Source organism: Echiichthys vipera, assembly GCF_963691815.1.
Source record: "Echiichthys vipera genome assembly, chromosome: 15".
Classification (NCBI taxonomy): Eukaryota; Metazoa; Chordata; class Actinopteri; order Perciformes; family Trachinidae; genus Echiichthys; species Echiichthys vipera.
Genome location: NC_139840.1, coordinates 15,371,306 through 15,394,413, shown reverse-complemented (window position 1 = coordinate 15,394,413; position 23,108 = coordinate 15,371,306). Strand labels below are relative to the sequence as shown.

Genomic DNA, 23,108 nt, shown 5'->3' with positions numbered 1-23,108 from the left:
CCTCTCTACCTGTGAAGGCATCTATGGTAGCTACGTTGCTCTGTTGTCTTCCTCTTCTTGCTGCCACAGTGATGGTGTACTCAGTCCCTGGCTCGAGGTTTACCAACGTGGTGGTGGTTACATCTTTAGGCACCGTCAGCTGGAAAAGGAAGACACAGTTAAGCACAAACTCAGTGGGAGTTCTTGAGACACTTTAAGACTAATTCTTACTAAAACTCATAGCCAGATTGGTGTAGGATGAGTGTAAAGTCCAGGTCAGACCAAAGACTTGCGACAAGAGGAGTCAAAACTTGCAAGTATTTGCTATGTGCAGGTCTGCAACGTTCTGAAACCTGTCAGTTCACACCAGCGAGATGAGGTGAGGGGGTGTATCATCTCCATAGCAACGCCTCTCTGTACTTCCATTCTAAACTCTGACTTTTCAAGCTTTTTTTGTAGCTGGATATAATTTGTAGCATTATAAAATATAAATGAGGACAGAGATAGTGAGATACTACATTTCTGGTAGTGATGTAACAGCAAAAATAATAAGTTTTATTTTACCTAATTCACTGCTTTGTTCTGGATTATGGCGCTCGCTCTCTTTATTCATTGTATTTTTCACTCTACCATCTCTCTCTCTCTCTCTCTCTCTCTCTCTCTCTCTCTCTCTCTCCCTCTCTCTCTCCAACGTGCACGCACTTTGCGCCTCCGTCCAAAACTGCCATTTTAACCAGCTGACAGTTTGTAAGTGATTTGACCAGCGGACATTGCTAAGACTTAATTGGCTGTTGAAACAGATGACCTGTGTTACGTTGTAAAACCAGCTAATGGACAAGCTGAGTCGCAGACGACAACATCAGCAGGTTTGAGTTCAGTTCAGTTCATACAGCTGCAACGTTCTAAAACGGTTTCGTCTCGTCGTGTTTCATTGAACTGGGATTTAGTGCATGTGCATGGGCGGCTTTACTGGCAATTCAATGTTCAACTGTCTAATTCTTTACCTCAGTAGAAACGCCAGAGGAGGATGTGTAGGTGACCTTGTAATGGTCGATGGGGCCCTGGACCACACCCCACACCAGAGTGATGGTGTTGTCTGTAGAAGCCGTCACAGTTAGATCCATGGGCACATCTAGACCTAATATATAGGAAACGAGATTTTAGTAAAAGCACATAACAAAATAATAACCAGCATTAATATGCATGAGCACAACACTGTACACCAACAGGATATGTTACTGATGATCTTTTAAGCTGGTATATGATTTTTCATGGACCTTCATACTCATCCATGACAGATGTTCTATGACTGAGTGTGTAAGTGTAGACAGTGCACGGCACATTACCTTTTTACATTATCCTTTATGGTTTTATTTTTCCTACATGCACCTGTCACTCAAGACAAACTAAGGGTTGTGTAAATTAATTAATTATTTACTGAACTCAATTAAGTACTTTTACGTTCAAATTGCAAATAAAACACCGGGGACGAAACAGCTGACATTTAGACAATTTTTTATTTTTTAGAATGAATGCGATTTAATTATGTTTTTATTTATTTATTCATTACTTTTTACATTCATGTTGCCCTCCCTTTGGTTGTGCTATCCCAAAAAGTTATCACCATGGTAAGTACATAAAGCTTGGTTTAATTAACACACAATTTCTCTGTTGACTGCTAAAGTTATAATCTCATGTTATGTTCTTGGATCTTTTCTGTGTGTTGCTATATTGTCTCATCCTTTTTATGCTTCATTATGTTGTATTCTGCACAAACAAAAGATGAAATATTCCAAAAAGGTATAACAAATAGTTGAAGTAGACATGAGAAGAGGCAATAAAGGCAGATGTACCAGATTGTTCATGTTGTCTGCTGTAGACAAAGCTTTTATGATATGCAGCCACCCCTTTGAATTCTCAAAAAAACGAAAAAAAAACATCCAGACAGGTGCAGTTGCATGTCACATCCTTAAATTTCCTATCATAGATTGAGCTGATTGAAACTGATGAGATCTGATCGGACATTGTGCAACAACATTTTAGCAGTGAACTAACTGTTATTCTTATCTACTGTATGACCTCTTCTTTGGTACAGCAATGACATCAAAGACTGTTAAATATTAAAATGTAACATTCTGCTTCCAGGACCTCACGATTAACATAATGACCCCACATTCTGTATTTAATCTTTTATTTTAACTTTGCTCTAATGTTTGTCCTTTTCTTTCCTTCAGCAATGACCCAACTTGCCCACTGGATTATAAATTTTTAATTCTCATTTAATCTTCTCCTGCAAACCTCAATATCTTTGGAGCTTCTTGTCAAATAGACTTTATGGTGGAAAAGTAAGAGAGTAAGAACTTCAACTAAAGCCACTGTTAATGGAAAAGATGCTTTCAGCACCACACTCTTATAGTAACACGAGCACTGATGTGTACCGTGCAGACCGAAGTTGTTGCCTTATTATTGCAAGGTATTTCAGAAAGCTGTGATTGCTGTAGTGGCTTTTCAAAGTTCAAAGAGAGTGTACAAAATAGATAGTAAGTGCTTGTTCGTAAAGCAAATGGAGGCATAATTTTGCAAAGTGCAAAATACTGTACCTTCAGCCATTAAAATAATTGCAACTGGAGGAAAGACGTGCTCGACAGTCAATGTGCTGGAGATTATTAGCGAAGCACCTGTGCGCACTAACATTTCAAGCAGAAGGTTAAATGGGGTATTTTTTGTGTTTTCGCCAAAACACCTCAAAACACAATAAAAACTAAAATAGCCAATCAAGTACTGAGCGAAAGAGAGGGCCATTAGCAGTTAATGGTATGCATTATTACAGCTTTAAAATGCTGTAAGGGGAGCTTTGACCCCAGCTGTTTTAAACATCTCCCTAAAATAGCACAAGTCTCGCCAAAATCTGATTTGCTTAATATCATTGAAATGGGGTTTAATGGGCGGAACAGGAGCCCTGACCCACAGCAAAAACTGAGAATTACATGAAAAAGAACCAATGGGCCAACCAGCCTGCTGTGAAGCGTCTAGAACAACACTGCTTTGATTAGTGTGACTCACATGTATCAGTGGAGTATAGACAGAAATTCACTCACCGGTCCTAGCATTCATTGTTGCTGGTGTGCTCTGGTTGCTATCTTTCATGGCAGAAATGCCAATGCCGTACTCTGTGCCTGGCAGCAGGCCTGAGGAACAAAGACGGAGAGGGAACCAGTTACTTATTTAACATGCAACATAGCAAGAAGAAATATCACACAGGCTTGTTTCACAATCTCCTTCTCACACAGACCATGCATGTCAATTAGATGGAGTTGTTTTTTTCACAACAGCCTAATTGGCCCTACATCTGTGATGAAGTCTATGCACATTTACATGTACATCAGTGTGACTGCTGAAGGAACACACTTTTTCTTGCCAACAGCATAATTGATCAGTTTCAAATCAATTCAGTGTGTCCACAGTCAGTTTCTCAAGCTACAGTAATAAGATGATGAGGAATGGAAATAAGCGAGAGAGTGGCAGATTATCAGTAGAGAGAAAATGAGAGTGACAGAGAAGGAATGAGGGTGGAGGCAGCATTGATTGCAGTGGCCCAACAGAACAGCACAAGGACCTTTATGCTTCTATTCTTATGCCCGCCGTGCCCTTTTCAGCACTGTGACCTTTCAGAAAAAAATATCCGAGCCAACCCCCTCCTCTTTGACAGCCTTTTAATACAACCGCAGGACAACAAGCTTTTCTACAGATAAATTTAGTTGCCACATCTGCCAAAATGTTTGCTCTGGAGATAATCCCGCCATTTAAAACACACAGGCACTTCAGCTTCTTCAGTACGCGTTAGATGCACTGCGATAACACTGAAGGCATAAGGAGCTTGCACTGAGCATAAGACCACTACAGATTTTGATGATAAATACAAACAAAAAACCAACACCACAACAAGCGAATGAATAAATAACAACACACTGTTCCTCCTCACTTACCTGTGAGGGAGGTCTTAGTGGTGGCTCCCTCATTGCGTGGTACGATGACTTTATCGTACTGGTCTCCTGCTAAAGTGCTGTACACCACCTGGTAGCCCTCCACCTACATTTAAACACATATATTTAAACATTTACAACGCCAAACTAAAGGAAGCATATTCTTTTAACAAAATGATGGACGTTCATACAAAGCTATCACAAAAAGACAAAGCAGCTTTAAATTGGTTCAGAGAATAAATGGTTTATTTTGCATTAGCCAAGTGGGATATCTGTCTCTCTGCCAACACACCGCAGAATCATGAGGATGAATACATTTGTTGTGCTAACAGACACACAGACAGCTTAGCTTCATGAGTCTTGTTGTGTAATAGTCATTACTGAATGAAATTACTGCATTTACATTTTTGTTCTCTACATTCCTTTATTGGTATTTGCCAAGCTGACAAAATGCAGCCCGGCCTGTCTGTGATGATAAAGTGCTCAATACAACAAGACAGAGTTTAGAAAAAAATAGGAGGAATAAAAGTATGCAGGGAAGATCAAGGTAGGGTGGAGAAGGTCCAGAGATTAAGGACAATAAGTTATTTTTACAAAATGTACATGGTATCATATACTCTGTGATACATGGGGCACCTTAAGGTTGTGCTGAGCTCCAGTAGAAGCTTTAAAGTATTTCAGGTTCCACTAAATTATTTAAAAGTATAAACAAATTAATAAGATATAAAAGACAGACAAAGAAATTTGGTTTTCGCAGAATTAGACTATATTTTATATTGGGAGGTTTAGCATCAACAGCTTCTAGGGGTGGAAGAAGTATTCAGAATATGTACTTAAGTAAAAGTACCTAATGTATACCACACCAGGCCACTGTGTGCACAAGATTGCTGTTGCTACTCATGGGGGAATTGTTGGGTTTATGTAAATCATAAATAAGTCACAGAGTGCGGTCTTTACCTACTTTATCTGAAAGTGTCTTGAGATAACTTTTGTTATGATTTGGCACTATAAATCCCATTGAATTGAATTCTAAAATTGCTCCATTAAAAGCAAAAGTCCCGAAATAAAAATAAACTTAATTAAAAAAACAGAAATTACCTCAGCCTCACTGTTGTCCCATTCAAGCTCCAGGGTGGTGGAGGTCTTGGACACGAGCCGCAGGTTCTTGGGGGCATCAATCTCTGAGAAGAACGATAAAGCTGACAATGTTGGGGACACTGAGACCCATTCTCAGGGATTGTGAACAAGCAAACATCAGTGATTTTAAGCATCATCAGACACAGATACAGTTTGTGTCCAACTGTTGATTACTGTACTGCCCTAAAAAGGCAAAGTGCACTAACTATGACATTAATAATAACATGAGTTATACAGTTTTTATTGTTTACATTTTTTCACAATTACCACACTTTTCCTTTGTAGGGAAGTATAGTTGATCTGTATGTGAGATTTTATAACTTAATGTTGCTATGTCCATTTGTAATATTTTATATCCTCTTAGCAATCCTATGCAGATTTTACTTCATTTGAATAATCTTGAATTAGATGCTTTGACATCATATGTATACATTTAACTTTAGATGTAGCTGAAAGTAATGCCATTTTGATGAAGGTGACTTGTTGTTTGTACTCGAAACTAATTAGGATAATGTTTCCACAAATAACGTACCTTCTTCTGCACAGACAAGAGCAATAACTCCATTAAACAGATGTTCACTACCATCCTATGTCTTCAACTATCTTATCGTCATAGGCAGACACAGGATCACACACACCACTATCACCACATCTGCTTGCTGTCAGAACTCACCAGTAGTAAATTCAGTGGAAATAGATCCGCTCTCATTTCCTTTTCTCACTCCGCTCACAGCCACCTCGTAACGCGAGCCTGGACGCAAAACCTGCGAAACAAAATAAAAGTTTATTCAGTTTAATCTTTTTGCATGGATTTTTTGTTTGTCTTTGTTTAATCTCTATAAACAGATGGCAGATAAATCTGCAACTGGATAATTTGACAAGCATGTACATACACACACACACACACACACACACACCCACACATACACGCACACTTGTAACACTATATCCTTGTGAGTACAATGTTATTACCTGAAAGCCAACTCTCAACCCAAAGATAAACGGTTTAGGTTGTGAGAACTGGCTTCTCTGGCCCCAGATGGCAGGTGAGTCCAAATAATGTGTTTGTATGACACCACAACGTGATGGATTGCACAAATACCCCCACCACTCACCTGCAGGGAGTACTGGCTGAGTGTGGGCTGGAGGCGGAAGGTAGTCCGTGGACCCTCTCCTCCCACCAAGCCATAACGTAACACAATCTGATCAATCTTTGCTTTCGGCGGTGTCCACTCAACAAACGCTACAGTGTCTGACACATCCCGCACAATCAGCTGCGTGGGGCCATCAATCACTGCAAAACAAAGAATGAAAGAAGAATTATTGAGTGTCCCATTGCTATGTGTGGTCAATTTGTCAACCTTGCCATCTATTGCTGCACTTTTTGACTTGTTTTAGGTATTGAATGACATTTTTAAACTCAATTTTACACCTCATTTTTTGATAAATTGCTGTTAAGTAGGGATGCAACTATTTGTTATGTTTATTATCAGAATAATCTGCTGACTATTTTCAATGAAACTATAATAAATAATGAAAATTGCCTGTGACAATTGCCTGAAGCCCAAGGTGATGTCATTGAATGGCTTGTTTTTCTTCCAATTATCACTCCAAAACCCCCCAAGATATTTCGTTTAACACCACATAAGGCAGTGTTGTGACAGTGAAGTTTTCTTCTGAGATTGTTTCATTTCAATGCATTTACGAGGCTTTGACAAGTACATTACAGATTTGAGATAAGAATTACATTTTGTGTAGCAGAACTATCCTTTTTTTTTTAGTAAATCTTAATTTATGTCGTGACCCATTGGAGGGGTCCCTAGGTTTGGAATCACTGGCATTGGATACAAAAAGCAGCAAATCCTCCCAACTAAGAAGCTGGAACTAGATTATGTTTGACATGTTTTGGCTTTGCTGAAAAAAGATGAAATGATTATCCAAACAAATATTTTTTTTAGATTAACTAACAATTAATAAAGTGTGTCTACAAAATCCCATTTTTTTTTCAACAAAATGAGGTAAACCTCTCTAATGTCAAATGTTGTCTAACCAAAAGCAGCATTAAAAAAAACTTGGCCAAATGATGATCAAACTGATTAAATAAAAAAATAAAAAATGAGTAAACAAGTCTGATCAGACATCTGGTGCCAACTTTTGGTGTGGACATAGTTTAGTAAGTTTTAACAGGGCAGATAAAACGGAAAACTTAAAATGAAAGGAAAGTTCATGTTAATACTGTTTCAAGGTTATGCGTTGGTAAATCTGGATTAGTTATCCGAAAAGCTGCTCTCTGACAGCCAAGCATGTAAAGCTTATCAGACCTGACACACGCTGAGACAATAGGCTTTATCTGTGAAAGGTGTAAAACATAAGCTTTGATTAAAGTCGCTCTATGGCTGACTGCTGGAAAGCAACACTTATTAGGTGAGGAGAGCTGAAAACACACTGTGTGACGAAGAAAAAACATTTCAGAACAACACCGCTCCCAGGGCCACAGGGACACACAAACTCCTCCACCCCGATAAGGGGGTGATTCTTGGAGGAGTGCTGGATAAGGGCGGGGGAAAGAAAATCGATTCACTTAAGTATCACCATTCTTTATGAACAATTTTAAAAATTAATTATTTAATGCCTGGATCAATTCAATTGCTTCATTTTACTCTATTTGGAGACAGGGTAATGCGAGACTATAGTAACGGTAATACAGCCGACATGAGTGCTTATCTTTCTCAGCTGCGGTAAAACCAGTTGTCACTTGAATCTCTGTGGTCAAATGAACCGATGCTACAACTGTAGTGCATCCATAACTATACTGACGCTTAAATTAAATGCATTCAAATGGCCCAGATTGAGCTGACGGATAGAACTGACAGGGAGAGCATAGACATACGCTGAGGTTTGCAGAAAGATACATGCGTGAGTACGTCTGGTTTTCAAAATGAGTGTTAAAGGGTTTATTCAAAATATATGGAAATGAGAATAATAGGATTAAATTGACATTATAAATTAAAAAGAAAAGGCCACTAAGTTGTGAGTGAAATGTCTTTATTTTTTATTTTAGTACTAGTATTCTAGTGTTAAAAAAGTAAGCAAAAATTGAAATTAAATGAATTGTCAAATCGAACCGCAATACACATCGAATCAGCAAGTATCATGATAGTCTCGAATCAGGAGAAAAGCATATCGTCCCAGCCCTAGTACCTTCTCTGGTGCCTGGGTATTGGACTTCTGTGCTAGTCATGTACTGGCTATAACAAACACAGTGTTTGAGCATAGGATGATTCATAGGTGTACTTGGTACCAGAGCACCTTAGCCCAAGGATCCATGATCGACTTTGCCAGACAGTTCTGGTTAACCCAAACGTAAAGTGTGGGTGAACTGGGAATGTCATTTGAGGTCGTTTGTTTGCCAATCCAGTCCAGAGATATGGTACCTATATAAGCAAAGTGAGAGCAGTGTCTGTATTCTCAACAGAAAGTCAAACACCTTCTCAGTGGGTTGTCCATTGCCACTGATTTTGTTTGTGAGGTTCATGGATAAGATCTGAAGGAGCTGCAGAGGGCAGGAGATTATCAAGTTTGTGGACCTTTGAATTGCTTCTCTGCTCTTTTCAGATGTTGTTCTGTTTGTTCAATCAGACTGTGACCTTTGTAGTCAAGTGTGAAGTGGTCGGGATGAGAGTCAGCACCTCCAGGTCTGAGGTCATGGCTCTCTGCTGGAAAACGGTGGATTGATCCATCTACAGTGGGAGCACCAGAGTGATTTGGTGCACTTTTGGGAAGTGAAGCAGTTTAAGTATTTTAACCGTCTTGTTAACGAGTGAGGGTAAAATGGAGGTCGAGATCTTCAGGCAGATTGGTGCGGTGTTAGCAATGATGTGACCGCTGTATCTTACCATTGTGGTGAATCGAGAGTTGAGGCAAAGCTTTAAATCTACCAATCCATCTACGTTCCAACCTTCACCAAATTGATTGTCATGAGTGACCAAAAGCCTCCATAGGTTGGCTCGGTTCAGAGAAATGATGAGGAGCTCAGACATCCGGAGGAAGCTCTTAGTAGAGCCGCTGATCCTTTGTGTCGAAAGAACATGGTGGACATATTATATATCTCATCTGCCTTGGGAATGCCTTGGAATCCCCCAAAAGGAACTATAAAACATTGTTGTGGAGTGGGACGTCTGGGCTTCCTTGTACCACTGGGATTCACAAGTGGGATTTACTAAACGTTCATTCTGTATGTTATTATCATTAAAGTATGCCAATACGAAGAAATTTTAGTCAAGGTAATAGGGGTGATAATTAAATAATAAGCACTCTATTTTATTAACCTGTTAATGACCTGTTAATTACCTCTTTCTACAACAGCTATGGTGTGACATTTGTTGCTTTAACACGTCTGGGAAACTCAGGTGTTTTTATGTTTATAAAAACACTTTTCTTCTTCCGCACTTAAAACTAAAACTTAAATGACATGTATGCACCTTTCATAACAATACATTCGATTTTTAATCATCCAGCTAGGTTTGAAAACGGTGGCAAACATAATTTAATGTTGAGGAACCAGCCGATATAGCATAAAACAAGTTCAACACGTTTGAAAGCAACATACTATGCTCTGATAGCATAATTTTTCCCTATTGACAACCCCAGGGGGGACTTATGTAAATTACTTTCACACACTGAGCGACACAGGACCTTACTGAAGTCTTTCTTAAAGCTTTTGAGATCTAAATAAGTCTCAGACTCAGATTTGACATATTACCGGTCCACCCCGATCCTTGATGTATTAGAAATTGGCCCCTTGGGTCCTGTCCTAGAAAACATCCTAAAGAAGACAGTCGCTGAGAACCTGTTACCACATTAGCCGTCCTCTCCCTGTGGTTTTCCTCCGACTCCTCATCATGTTCACTCCGCCACCAAGGAAGGATATATCTTTGTTATAAATAATTGAGTAACTTCAAATTTGTCTTTTCCTCTTTCTTTATCCAATAAGGTGTCCTGCAGTGGGCCGCAGTGAAAAATGAATGACAGAGTGCCTTGAATTATTAATTGATACTTAATTACAACCCACAAAATGAAAGATTTGACAGGAAATTCATGGTGTTTTGACTACAGACATCAGAGTTTGATTGTTATGGACGATGTTTGAATTGGATCTATCACAGGTGTTTAGTGTCAGTGGGTGAGGAGTAGGGGCAATACCTCAACGAGGTTTACACCAGGAACATAAATGGTGGCGGCAAATGCCAACAAATATGTCAAGGTGACACTCACTGCTAATGCCTGGGCATTAAGAGGTGTGTATGTGTGTGTGTATGTGTGTGTGTGTGTGTGTGTGTGTGTGTGTGTGTGTGTGTACTCAGTCAGAGTAAAACGCTGATCTAAAAAATAGGTTTTTAAGGGGCATTTTGGCAATACCATAACAATAATACATAGGACATTATACTTCTGTCTCTGCACACAAGCTTGTTTTATATGAAAAAAGGGATATTTATCCAATAATTCTAAGTGAAGAACTTCCTTAAATCTGAAGTCAATTGGACAGAGGTGAAAGTATATTTCAAACATACTTGTTGTGACAGTAGCAGTGACTGGCTGGCTTCGACCCTGGTCTCGGAGCGCCACCAGGTTAACAGTATACTCCTCCCCTGGTCTCAAACCAGTCTGAAAAAAGGAAGTGATGGTGCTGGGCAGCTGAGCAGTCATCCCTCCATCATTGTCCTGGGAAAAGATAGAATATATGAGATAAATGATGAGATGAAATGAAACTGTTTGCATATTTTGAGCTTCTTCTCTCAGTTGAGATAAGCAATCTAGCAGACGATCCCCACCGGTAAGACATAAACAATGACTCATGCAGTTCAATTCTATGCAGTACTGTAGATTTCCTCAATTGTATATTTCTTTTGACCGATTTGTACATTTTTGGATGGTTTAGCACATTCAGTTCCCAAACCATGTTGCATAGGTATGCTATAGTGATATTTATCAGGCCATATTCTGCAGAGACAGCACTCTGTACATTTCCAAAGGCCTGTCACTCATCCATATGGAGGCCCTGCTATTCCCAGCTGTTCTCAGAGAGCCAGTGTTGCACATGCACTTCCTGCCGACAGACAGATGTTACACCTACTGGTGCTCCAAGAACCATGAGCCTGTGCCGAGAAGGCTCATATTAAAGCAGAACATATAACAGCTTGCTACTTTCCTGAATCAAAACTGTAATTAGAAGATGTAATCCATTTAATCACCTCAGCTAAATTACCAGGCTGGGCAGTAACACACAGCGGTAATGTCTCAACAACAATTGGTCCTCGATCTCAATAATAACACAGTTAAATGCACAATTACACAACATGAATTACCATAACAGTATATCCACTCCCATTTACGGTGTTAGTTTGCCCTTAATTAGTCATCATTCTCTCTGCCGCCACAGTCGCTAAGATGAGGAACGACAGAAGAGATTTTTTTCTTTTTGTCCTTGTGTTTTCTTTTATTACTTTAATTTGATACTAATCATTTGTATCTGTTTGATGGCCCATTCACGCTTCTTGGTTACTTATTATGGTAATTTAGTTTTTCAGGTAAGGCAGCATGTAATTATATGCCTATAAATTAAAGCGTCAAGACGGTCTAATAATCCTCTTGCTATTCATAAAAAGCAATAATGTTAGATATAAAATGTTTGCAGCAATCATTAATATCTTAAAGTGCCAACAGATAGTTTTCCAAACCCCTATTGTTCCCAAGTGGTATTGTTGGTGCCGCTGTTGCAAAGGCAGCCAGGTAAGGATCACCTTCTGTTTTCTTCAGAGCTAACGTTACCATCAACACAGGACAAACTGCATTTGTTTTCAAGCAAACTGTGCAACTGAGACAGTGTTTAGTTATTTTCTTTCATTGATTTTCATGAACAAGTAGCTCAAGCAAGTCAGGCTGGTCATCCGGTCCCTGGATCTATCTGTTACTTGTCCAGAGTTGACAATGTGGCAATAGGCAATAAAGAGTTTGACATCTTGGTTCGGGCTACAAAGCCTCTGTGTTATTATTTATTATTTATTGCCTACAGACACAACTCAAGTGCTTCCCTCTTACTTTGCGCCATAAAGTGAGTCGACATTTTGCTTGGACTTCCTACCCGGTGCTAGACAGTGAAAGCTGGGCTTATAGAGAACCGTTATCAATGTCGGTGGTGTCCATATTACATTGTGCAGTCAACAATAACTTAATAATTATAAGTTAAAACAGAAAAGTTATCTGTTGGCACTTTAATAACTAATTAAAGTAATAACTCTGTATAATTACTTTGCATCCCAAATAATACATGATAATTGTAAATGCTGATAGGTATGACATTCTACATTTTTTTTCTATTTTATTTTCAGCCAAGGACTGCAAGCTGAATGCAAATTACACGCATCCGACAGATACACAGTACAGGGATAAAAACGCACCCGCTCTTTGCTGAGAATGAGGAGAAATGCAAGGACCATGTCAATTTTTGAAATAAGATTTTTTTTTAAGCAATAAAGACATTTTGATATTGTTTATAATAGAGTGCAACGCATAATCAACATAGTTGACAAAAATCGCAATTGTAAACAAATTGAATTATAGATGACGTCATCGGGCAAGTACGAGTGTGTGAGTATGATTGAAATGAGCCAACTGAACACAAACTTGGGGGAGCACACAGACACGTGTATTGCCAGCAGAGGCTTCAGAGCAGTGACAGGCAGTTGAGCTCAGGAGCAACAATTAACCCCTTTTAACTTCTCCCTCATGATTTGTGTGTATGAGTAATTGAGGTGAGAATCTGCTCAAACATCTTCAATTGTGCAAGTTTATTTCCTATTAACATGCATAGCTTTGTGTATGTTACAGTTAATATTCGTAAATTACTTCATAGTAATAAAAAAAAGGCTTAGTAATGTCAGTGGTTACAGGGACATTGTTTCTGAAAAAAATATGTTGTTCAATATTTTAAGTGTCATTTCAATTAAATTCACTTCCTTTGTACTTGAGTGGCAAAACAAAAATCTCAGCCAAATAAACCAGGGTAAATAAAGCATGGTTACAGTAGATACTACTACAGATAAGTGAGGAAATGTATTTGTAATTTGGGTACACAAATGAATAAATGATACTTTTCTTGAACCTATATGTAATGTATATGTATTCCAAGCTTTTTTAAATGCAAGGGGTTTTCCTATCACTTAATCATCCGATATATTCAACGAGATGCAGCTTCAGAGGCTCAAAAGAGCAAAAAAAAATCGCTTTTTAATTATTGCCTGGCACTGTCTTTCTTCCCAAGAGTGAGGTTGATAGTCACAAAGTTAATCTGAACAGTGCTTTAGGCATGATTTCAAGTCACTTCAAGTCAAGACATGTGAATAAATGCTTAATGTAAAGAGAATTATGCAGATTTGCACAGCCTCATTATGTGTCCTGACGTTAAGCTTTGACCATTTGCTGGACTATTTAACATGAGTCACAATACAGAGAAACTTCAGGGAAATGATTGTGTGCGTGGTCTCGTGTGTGCGATTCTGTGTGTGTGTGAATTCTGTTTCGAGAGAAAGATACAGCAGCTTGTTTAATACGAAGCCTTCAGGAAACTTAAACAGCTCTGATGCCCTTGCAATCAATACTGAGAATATTTCGTATGACTGTATGAGTGTAATACTACTGGAACTAATATAATCTATGAACAATACTACTGGCAGCAGTATTGAATGACTGATTGCTCTACAGCTTTATCAATATATTGCGAAGAGCCCAAAATATAACCCATTAGGTATAAGATATTAGATGATGTGGTAGGTATATGATGGCAGTATACTTTTAAGGAGTGTCAGATATATACTGTAGCTGTTTCTAACAGCGTTAATGGCAGCTCTTTCTCTCTCTCTCTCTCTCTCTCTCTCTCTCTCTCTCTCTCTCTCTCTCTCTCTCTCTCTCTCTCTCTCTCTTTCCCTTTTAAAGAGTAGCAAGTTCTGTGTTTGTTCGCATAGGCCTAGTCTTTCATGCCTACTTCCATTACAAGATTGTCAAAATTCACAATCCCCATTGCTGGATTAAATCCGCAGGGGGGCAGGACTGCCAAAACATAATATGATTTCCCCTGCGGCTAGAGCGAAGGAGGGAAAGCGAGGAAAGATAGAGGGAGCAACATTTACAGAAAGGGATGGAGGGGAAGAGAGAGGTGAAGGAGAAAGAAAGGGATGGATGTTACCTTGGGGACAGAGAGGAAAACCATTGACCAAGAGATGGTGGATGGAAAGTAAAAAAACAAGATTAAGAGGAAAGGGTGGAGAAGGTAGACATAGAAGACTGGGTAGAATGAGAGCGGAAGAGTAAAAGCAATTAAATTAAATTAGGAACCCCACTGCCTTTTCTATTCAGAAATGATCTATCCAAGGGCTTGAAATAAACACACAAAAAACATCTTAACATCAGATTTGAGGCAGGACCAAAGGATATCTCCCCTTGAGAACACCTTAAAGGAGAAAACCAATTACTGTGAGAGGGCACGAGATTAAAGTGCAGAGAGTACCTGAGTTTACAGCGGGAATTAGAAAGAAAAAGGTTTTTGCGTTCTGGCTTTGAACCTGGCCCTGCTATGGTTTTCAGGAAGGGTTATTCCGGTAAAAGGGTTTACAGGCTCATCCACCTAATAGCCAATAAGCTTGAGACAATCCGCTTTTCTAATTTGGTATGATCTTCAAGTTGAGTAAAACCCCCAAGAAACCCTAAATCCATCCATTTATTTGTCTTTCTGTTTCTACGCAGAAAGTAATTTAGAGATTGAAATTAGTGCGATTTAAAAATAATTATTTTCAATCAAGAATATTTTGTTCAGTTAACAGGCACAATAAGAAAAAATACTGTTGAGAGTGAACAAAATCTGTCCTTTGCTGATGAGTCACTGAAACCATAAAAATGTTTGTCCTTCTCATCATCACACATACAAGGACAGTGCACTTGTTTTTCAGCATGCTATAGTGATATAGCCTATTATTGGGACTGAAAGTGATCACATACACACAGCTCTACTTTACCTTCGGGATGAAGCTGATCTCCCATCCATCGAAGGAATAGTAGAAGGGTAACCACTGGACCTCCACTGACGTCTCTGTGATGGATTTGAAGACTAAACCATCTGGATTGGAGAGATCTGCAGTGGTAGCCAGAGATGTGTTATTGTTCTTCAGTGACCCACACAGCCCATAAATCTCTTCTCCATCTCATGGTGAAGGTGTCCACTGCTTTCTCCACCTTTCTCTTTCACATTCATGTTTCTGTTCTGTTCCCTCAGCCGTTTTTTATTATCTTTATTTCAGTCACCCTGATGTGCACTAAATGTTTGGATTGTTAATTATTTGGTGCATTTTTGTTTTTTGATCAAAACATTATTTAAAATGATGACGCTTCTGCATCATGACACATGCTTAGTTCAACAATTAGATTTTTTTGCCTTTGTATGTCATGCTTTTGTAGATGATAGTTATATATAAACCCCCTGCAACAGTATTTCCTTGGTTTAAAACCAATGATTCATACTTTGATCTTGCAAAAATACAAAAATTACTTTTTTCACAGGCAGCCGTGCCCTCATAAATCTTTCCAGATAATCAAATACTACATTTCATAATTAAGTTTAGCAAAGGCAAGCCAACAAATCATATCATATATGAAAAATGGTTGCTTCAAACTTAATTGCCCTAAATTGACTTTATAACTCCAAACTCTGCTATCACTGAAATTAAACTCACTTATCTGTGAAGTGGAGGATCGTTTTACCAGCCATGACTGAACGAATGGCAACACACTGTATGTAGCCAGCTGATGTAGAGTGGATACAGTATTCTGTTTGCCATTGAAAATAGGCCATTACTTATTCATGGGTTCAGTGAGTTTGCATACCTCTGGTAAGCATGGAGGCAACTGGTTTGTTACTTTTTGATAACGGCTGTAACACGGGCCATGAGGTATGCATTCAGAAGACTTTTATATGTGTGTGTGTGTGTGTGTGTGTGTGCGTGTGTGAGTGTGTATTTGAGTGTGAGTGACACCAAGCAGGTGTTAAAGGTAGGAATCACAACTGGTTGGCACCAAGGAGCAGATGGTATTCTAACTCTACTGACACTGAGAAACATCTTGGGGAGGATTTTACAAAAAAAAAGAAAAAAAGGTGAGAGACGTGGTGTGTGTTCGTTCTGCATGAACGGCTCTGTCCATGTGAGAATGCATGTATGCATGTACTGTACAGCACCCAATGAGACAGAATGTTTTATGAGATACTGAATTGAAGTATTACATTTACATTCTGTAAGTCATGAACCAAATATGGCCTCGGTTGAATATTATTCAGAGCCCCTGTGAGAACATTTTGTCAAAACAACCTACAGGGCTGCACTTACAGGTCGAAACAGTGATGCTGGCAGGGACGCTGATACTGTTGTTAATGACAGCAAACACGTTGATGTTGTACTCCATGCCTGCCTCCAGGCCTGAGATAGTGCAGGTGGTGGTATTGCCTGGAATCCTTATCTCTAGTTGCACACCTGACAGAGAGACAGGTAAAAAGAAGCTGTGTATGCTTTCAAGACATTTTGAATCAACTGAAACTTAAATTACAACCTTCCTTGCTTCGAAAAAGGCCATCATAGCCCTGTACATACCTCCAAGACTGCTTGGTGTGTAGGTCACTAAGAAATCTGTCAGCACAACTGACCCCTCCCACTCCACGTCAACAGTGCGATCAGTCACGCCTCGAATCTTCAGATTCATGGCCGGTGCCACTGTTGAGACAAAAAAAGCACTGTTTAAACAATTGCTATTTTATGGGGTTTTTTTGTCACTTTTTTGTGTAAGTATATTGAATCTGTCACGAGTTTGGCTTTAACTACTTTAGTGGGAAACTTTAGTGTACTCTAATTTGTATGCCGATGTTTTTCATACCCATAATTCATAATTTCAGTGTAATTGTGACATACTATATTTTCTGCCAACTGATCCATCATAGAGCCAAACTCTTTCACCAGGAGGGTAAAAGGTGATTTCACAAGACACATTTTAATTGATGTGTGTTGTAGACATATGTGTTAGCTATATATACTGTATATATATACACACATATACAGTATATACTATATATACATATATACACTGGAGATCAAAATTGGACAGCCAATTATTAACACTTCGTTCTGAAATATGGTCGTTTTTTATCGTTCATAATTTGATAGAATATCTGCTGTGATTATACCTCTGCTGTACTAGCATTTTATTTTTTGTAGAGGCACCTGCATTCCAGGCTGAATGTTTACATGAGATGGAGAAGCACTGTCATTCACTTGGGCTGAAGTGGAACTCGTCAAGCCATAAGCCTAAGAGCTGGTGCTGAATGTAAATGTGGAGGCATAAACAAGAGTGTTTACAGCTCCCACTGCCAAAAATAACAAATGGGGGGGTTAAGGACATAAAGAAGGAGAAGACAAGACAGAAGGTACAAACAGTTTGATTTGGAGAAACGATGAGACAAATTTACAGACATAGAGGAAAGAAGAGAAAAAGACAAGACGAGATGAGCCTCAGAATAAGAGAATAAACAAATAATAAAGACGGTTAAATGAGAGGGAGTACAGATGAAACAGAAGAGACGGAGAGATGCGTAAAGTGAGTGTGATAGTGTGATAAACAACCTCTCACTGCCTCATCATCTCTATATCCTGTGATGCAGGATACTACAGCACAGCACTGACTCCTCCTCGGGGGAACCTTTGAACACTCTAGTAGCCATTTCAGCTACTTCTTCACACACTCGACAGATGGGCGCATGCTGCACAGTATTTTGCTCATTTCGAAAGAGTGAACCTGCACTGAGAACAAATCCTTTAGAATTCACTTAGCTAGATTTATTTAAAGACATAGACTCAGCTTTGTCACCTATATGAAGGGAATAACAAATCAGCTGAAGGAACAATAATCTATGGGATAGAAGAGTGATTGAATGAGATCATACAAGAAGCCCGAACAGACAAGCTAAGTAAAGACATTAACTCCCAAAGAAAGTGAAGGGCAAGTGAGCACTTAGGAAAAGGTTCCTATGAAAAGTGAGACAGAGGAGTTTTTACTAAATGTAGAGTGAATATAGAGTAGTATTGATCTTACTTTTCTGTTTCTTAATAAAAGGTCATAACCAGTTAATTCGAATGCAAATATGTTGTTTACTCTGCTGTCAGCACGTACTGGTTCAACTTATCAACCTTTTCAGAGTTTCTGACCTTTTTAATTGGGCATATGTCCAACTTCAGCCGCAGTCTAAAGTTGCCAACTTGATTTCCTTGATAACTTTCTTTCACTTTCAGCACATTTTGTTCTTGTGCCAGTTCTTAGGATGTCAAACGGTTTTAAGAACTTCCTCCAGGTAGAATATAAAGCCAAAGAATCCCCATGCACATGAAGGTGAACCTAAACAGAACTGCTCACTGTATAGATGCAGCCTAACATTAGAAACATTATCTCACAACTAATTTTGTTGACATGCTTATCTACATGGCCTGTATCACTTGCAAACTAATTCAAACGCTGAGGGTTTTTATCTTCAAGATTTATGGAAAATTGTAAAAGCCTTCCTCAGGGATGTATCTTTCCTAAGGTTTGTTTGGAAAGGGCAACTTCCTGAAGGTTATTCAGCAATCTGGATCTAAATCTAATCAGTGTGCTATCATAGGCAAATACATGAACTAAAACCTTAAAGGTAAAACTCCAGCTCACAACGGAGGTCAGTGCAACATCAGAGGACCAACGTATCTGTTACTCCATGTAATTGCATTTCTCTTGTTAATTTGCTTGTGACTAAATTGAAACTTACAGTGTGAAGTATGATATTTTGCCGTTTATGTGTAATAGCGAACATCGGAATAATACAGATTTTTAATGCTCATCTATTTTCAGTTCCCTGCCTTTAAATGATTCAAAGATTCAATATGATGTTGCTGAACTAAAGCCCATGACAACTGTGGTACAAGATTGTTTTCCTTGCTCGGATCCATAGTAAAGAGTTCTAATCCCCTTTCACACACGCAATGCAAACCTGAAATTATCTTGACATTACCCGGCAGAGAGTATGGGAGAATGCAAATGTCTGAATCAGTTGGATTGGACATCAAAAGGACTTTACCCTGCCAGCTGCCTAGTAAAAAGTGTGATCCGCTATTGAGCTCATTTGTAAATAGACCAGGTCCTCACCTGGAGAACTCACAGCCAGTGAGTTGGTGTGTTGAAGACGTTTCTATCATGCAGCTCAGCGAAACAGGAAGAGAATAAACATCCAAGTGTGAAGAAGAAGGGTGACGACCAAAATACATGGGTCACGTATGCGGGGTGCCCACAGCAGAGCACACCCATTATATTCAATTAAAGCTGTTACATGGACCATGGAGGCAGCATGTGCCTTAGCTCGTCTTTTAAATGGCTCGTCTATTTCTCTCTCTACGTGTGGCTGTGCAGCCCTCCAACAGGTAAAAACTACATAGAACTGATTCTCTATTTTGTGGAATTTTTGTGGGGTTTAGACAACATAGTTATACACCAAACCATGTCAAACCGTATCACAAAGGAAGTTAAAGTTAGTCAGGTTCTGGCCAGAAGGACTACATAAGCAGTGTGTGACTTGTGGAACCTTTTTTTTTTTATTCCGCTGCCCATCTTAACAGGCCATGAGGAGAGCGGCCCAGTTTGGCTTGCCTGCGGCTCATCTATCGGCTATTTTTTTCTGTGTGACAGCGCGCGGGTGTTAGTCCAAGTAACAAAGCTTTACAAAGCCTAACATTGGTGATCCTGGATAACAAGTAGCACAAAACTGGCAGCCAGTTGTCTCCGAAGCTTACAGGGAAAAGATCCACAACTAAAGTTACAGTCGAGTCAACTTTATAGTAGAGCTGTGTGTGTACAGTGCTCATTAAAAAATACACCTGGCCTGATCTGACCTGTCTTGCCTTCCCACCTTCATCCCATACCACCCTGATTTATTGTGTGAGGGTGCCTAGATAAGATGCTTGATTAATGACCACTTCACATCGAAGGTAAACTAACCGAGGGCATCAAAGAAGATGCTCAAATAATATTAGAGGCCTTTGCACACACAGAAGGTCAAGCTGACCTTCACACCTGCAGAGAGCCAGATCACAGTTCAAAACTGTAGTTATCGAACATAAAAAGTAAACATGGAAATAAGATACATGCATATACAGTACATGCAGCATTTTTAAGCAATCATTTATTATTGTGCTCTTTTTATAATTTCCATTGTAATACTATTCATAATTTTATGGTGTTCATATGAGTTAAGAACTAAAAACTTTTTGGTGTATCATTCGATTCACATAACAGAATGCCATTTTTACCCGCTCAAATTAATGTCCACAGTTTGAATAATAAACTCCAAGCGGGCTATGATTGTGCCTTAAGACGCACTCACACTGTCCATTCGTAAAATGCCCAATCACACTTCATGGCTAAAGTCTAGTTCGTTTGGCCATAGTGAGTACAACTGTTCCGTGTCCAGGCATAGCACGCTTGCCGGCCGCGGCCGGATTGAGAGAGGTGGGCTTTTGTAAAGCACGGATGCACATGTACGGGCAGGAGCATGCGCACGTGTACGAGCGGGAGTATTGACGGCAGTCCTGGTGATGATTTCCTGCGACGGAGATTTAAAAAGATGCCGCCGAACAGTTTGCTGTGGTCTGGTGCAGAGGTGGAGTGTTTACTGCAGATTTGCTCAAAGGAAATGTTCAGTGTGAATGTGCCCTTAGTGCACAGCTACTGTAACATACATCCAAAAAAAAGACACTACCTGTTATAACTATTGTGTTTTATTATTTGAGAAAATTAAATTAACCGAAATTATGCTAAACCTGCAGGGTATACTGAAATGCAGACTTTATTTCTTATCCTACACACGTCTCTTTGGTTGACAAAAAGGCAGCTCCAAATTTCACGATCCTTTGTAACACAGAGGGAAAAAAAGAGAATCCATTTCTATTCAGTGCATGAGAATGGTTCTGGATATTCAACAACTTTTGTAGCAATCTACAACAAAGTTTCAGTCAAGGCTATTATAACAGTACGCTGCAACTGCAGACTGTGAATGGCACAAAGAAACATTGTGTCCTACAGCTTGAGTTAAGGGGGTTTGGGGCTAAAATGTGATAAGCTGTAGTGTCACATTTCTACCATCAGTCGAACTTGAGTGATGCAATACATCAAAATAGGGCAGTAAAATAAGATAATATAAACATGCATAAAGAACAGCATCAAACGCCTTTGTAGTTTTGATATGCCATACACGGCAGAACTTTAAAGCTGTATTACAGTACTGAGACCCACTACTACGTGATAAATGTAAATGTCACTACTGACCCACTCAAGAGGATGTCAACAGCGTGAGAATGTCACCGCTACTTTTCCACTTTAAAATCAGGACTCATCGGAAATTATTGTGGAATTCCTCTGCTGTCAGAATTAAATGCCACTCTTTTAATATGAGTTGATCTCTGTTTTGTGGGCAGGTAATTTTTTTTATGTGAAGATATATGCCTGAAACATCCCATTTAAATTCAACGGCTTCCATTATTTCTCATGGTGGGAGAATATAGGCCCCCATAATTGAAGCAAAAATGCATCCCGCTTTCTTCAGCTTTTGATAACATGAAACACTTAAGCCTGTCACCCTACAGGTCTCTGGTAATTGAACTGCTTCGTTTTGTATTCAGCAAACTATCCCCTACAAGCACTGGCTATTTTAGCCTCTAATTGCAAAGAAATAAGCAATTCGGACTCCCTGACTTGGTATAGATATTAAATGGGATGGCAGCGAGGAGAAATCAGCTTTAGTAAAATGATTCGCTGTTACTGTCTTTCTAAAGCTCTATCTTCTGTCGGTCCTCATCCTTCACTTTGTTGACAGCTGCCTCAAATGGCAGTGGAGCAAGGAGAGCTGGGTGTGTACAAAAGGCGAGCATGACTCAGACACTGTCTCAGATGCAGCTAATGTGACAGCTCTCTCCACAGATGAATGTGACTTTTGATAAATGAACAGTGTTACACCTTCTGCTGTCCGGAAAGTCACCTGCTCGCTGCATTTGAAGCACAGAGGGGTTTGTTTTTCAAGGCTGCACGTTCTGTATGCTAAAAATGAGGGGGGCGGATTATCAGACCTGTGAACCTACTGCTTTAACAGAGAGACAGAGAGAGAGAAACAGCTTTGCATTCATAAATCTATGCTAACCTGGCATTGCCTATCAGTTATTTTTCACTTTCCAAGGGGTGTTATCAGCAGTGCAGACCAAAATGCCTCTAGATGCAATTAGATAGAACTTAAAACTAATCAGAAGAACAACACAATGGAGCGCTGAGTGACACATGACACGCAAGTTGGGGCGGTGCTTGGTCTGTTTTGAAGCTGGGTCACAAACTCAAATTTTACCTCGTAACAATAAAATGTGGATTTGGTAGGTAAGTAATAGGTAATACCTACTAGAATTTTGATTCACATTTGGTCAGCGGTGCCTTGTCTGACAGTTTGATCTTAGTTTTGTGTGTTTGCTAAGTTGTGATGGGCCTAAAACGGCAGACATGTTCGGTAACTACATTCTAGCGTGACGCTCCTATATTTTATATTAAGACTGGAGCGATTAGTTAGAAAATTAATTCCCAACAACTTGATTATTGGTTCACTAAAATATCTTGCAAAAAGGCCAAACAATTCTAAAATGTGAGGATTTGCCGATTTTGACTGTTTTTTTAGGGTGAATTGTGATGGTTATTTCACTGACATTTTACAGACTGATTCATTAATTAAGTATTCAATTGTAGCCCAAATTGTATATGTATGACAGATGGTGTTAACACAGTATATATATAGCATTGTTAAAGTAACAAATATCCATAGTATTATAGTATTAGTATTATTAAGTACATCCCATCTCTAAAAAT

General features: G+C 39.2%; 1 protein-coding gene across 1 annotated transcript in view; it reads right to left on the bottom strand.

The window, feature by feature from the left end:
- Positions 1-23,108, bottom strand: part of tnr (tenascin R (restrictin, janusin)) — a gene marked incomplete at its 3' end in the record, with an annotated part of 165,626 nt that overhangs the window by 44,738 nt on the left and 97,780 nt on the right. The window contains exons 9-19 of the mRNA XM_083927949.1: positions 16,790-16,909; positions 16,529-16,672; positions 15,167-15,282; positions 10,670-10,820; positions 6,215-6,393; positions 5,773-5,863; positions 5,061-5,143; positions 3,966-4,068; positions 3,078-3,167; positions 984-1,117; positions 10-139 (exon numbers count right to left, since the gene is read on the bottom strand). Coding sequence (XP_083784075.1) covers positions 10-139; positions 984-1,117; positions 3,078-3,167; positions 3,966-4,068; positions 5,061-5,143; positions 5,773-5,863; positions 6,215-6,393; positions 10,670-10,820; positions 15,167-15,282; positions 16,529-16,672; positions 16,790-16,909 — 1,341 coding nt within the window. The remainder of the gene's footprint in view (positions 1-9; positions 140-983; positions 1,118-3,077; positions 3,168-3,965; positions 4,069-5,060; positions 5,144-5,772; positions 5,864-6,214; positions 6,394-10,669; positions 10,821-15,166; positions 15,283-16,528; positions 16,673-16,789; positions 16,910-23,108) is intronic.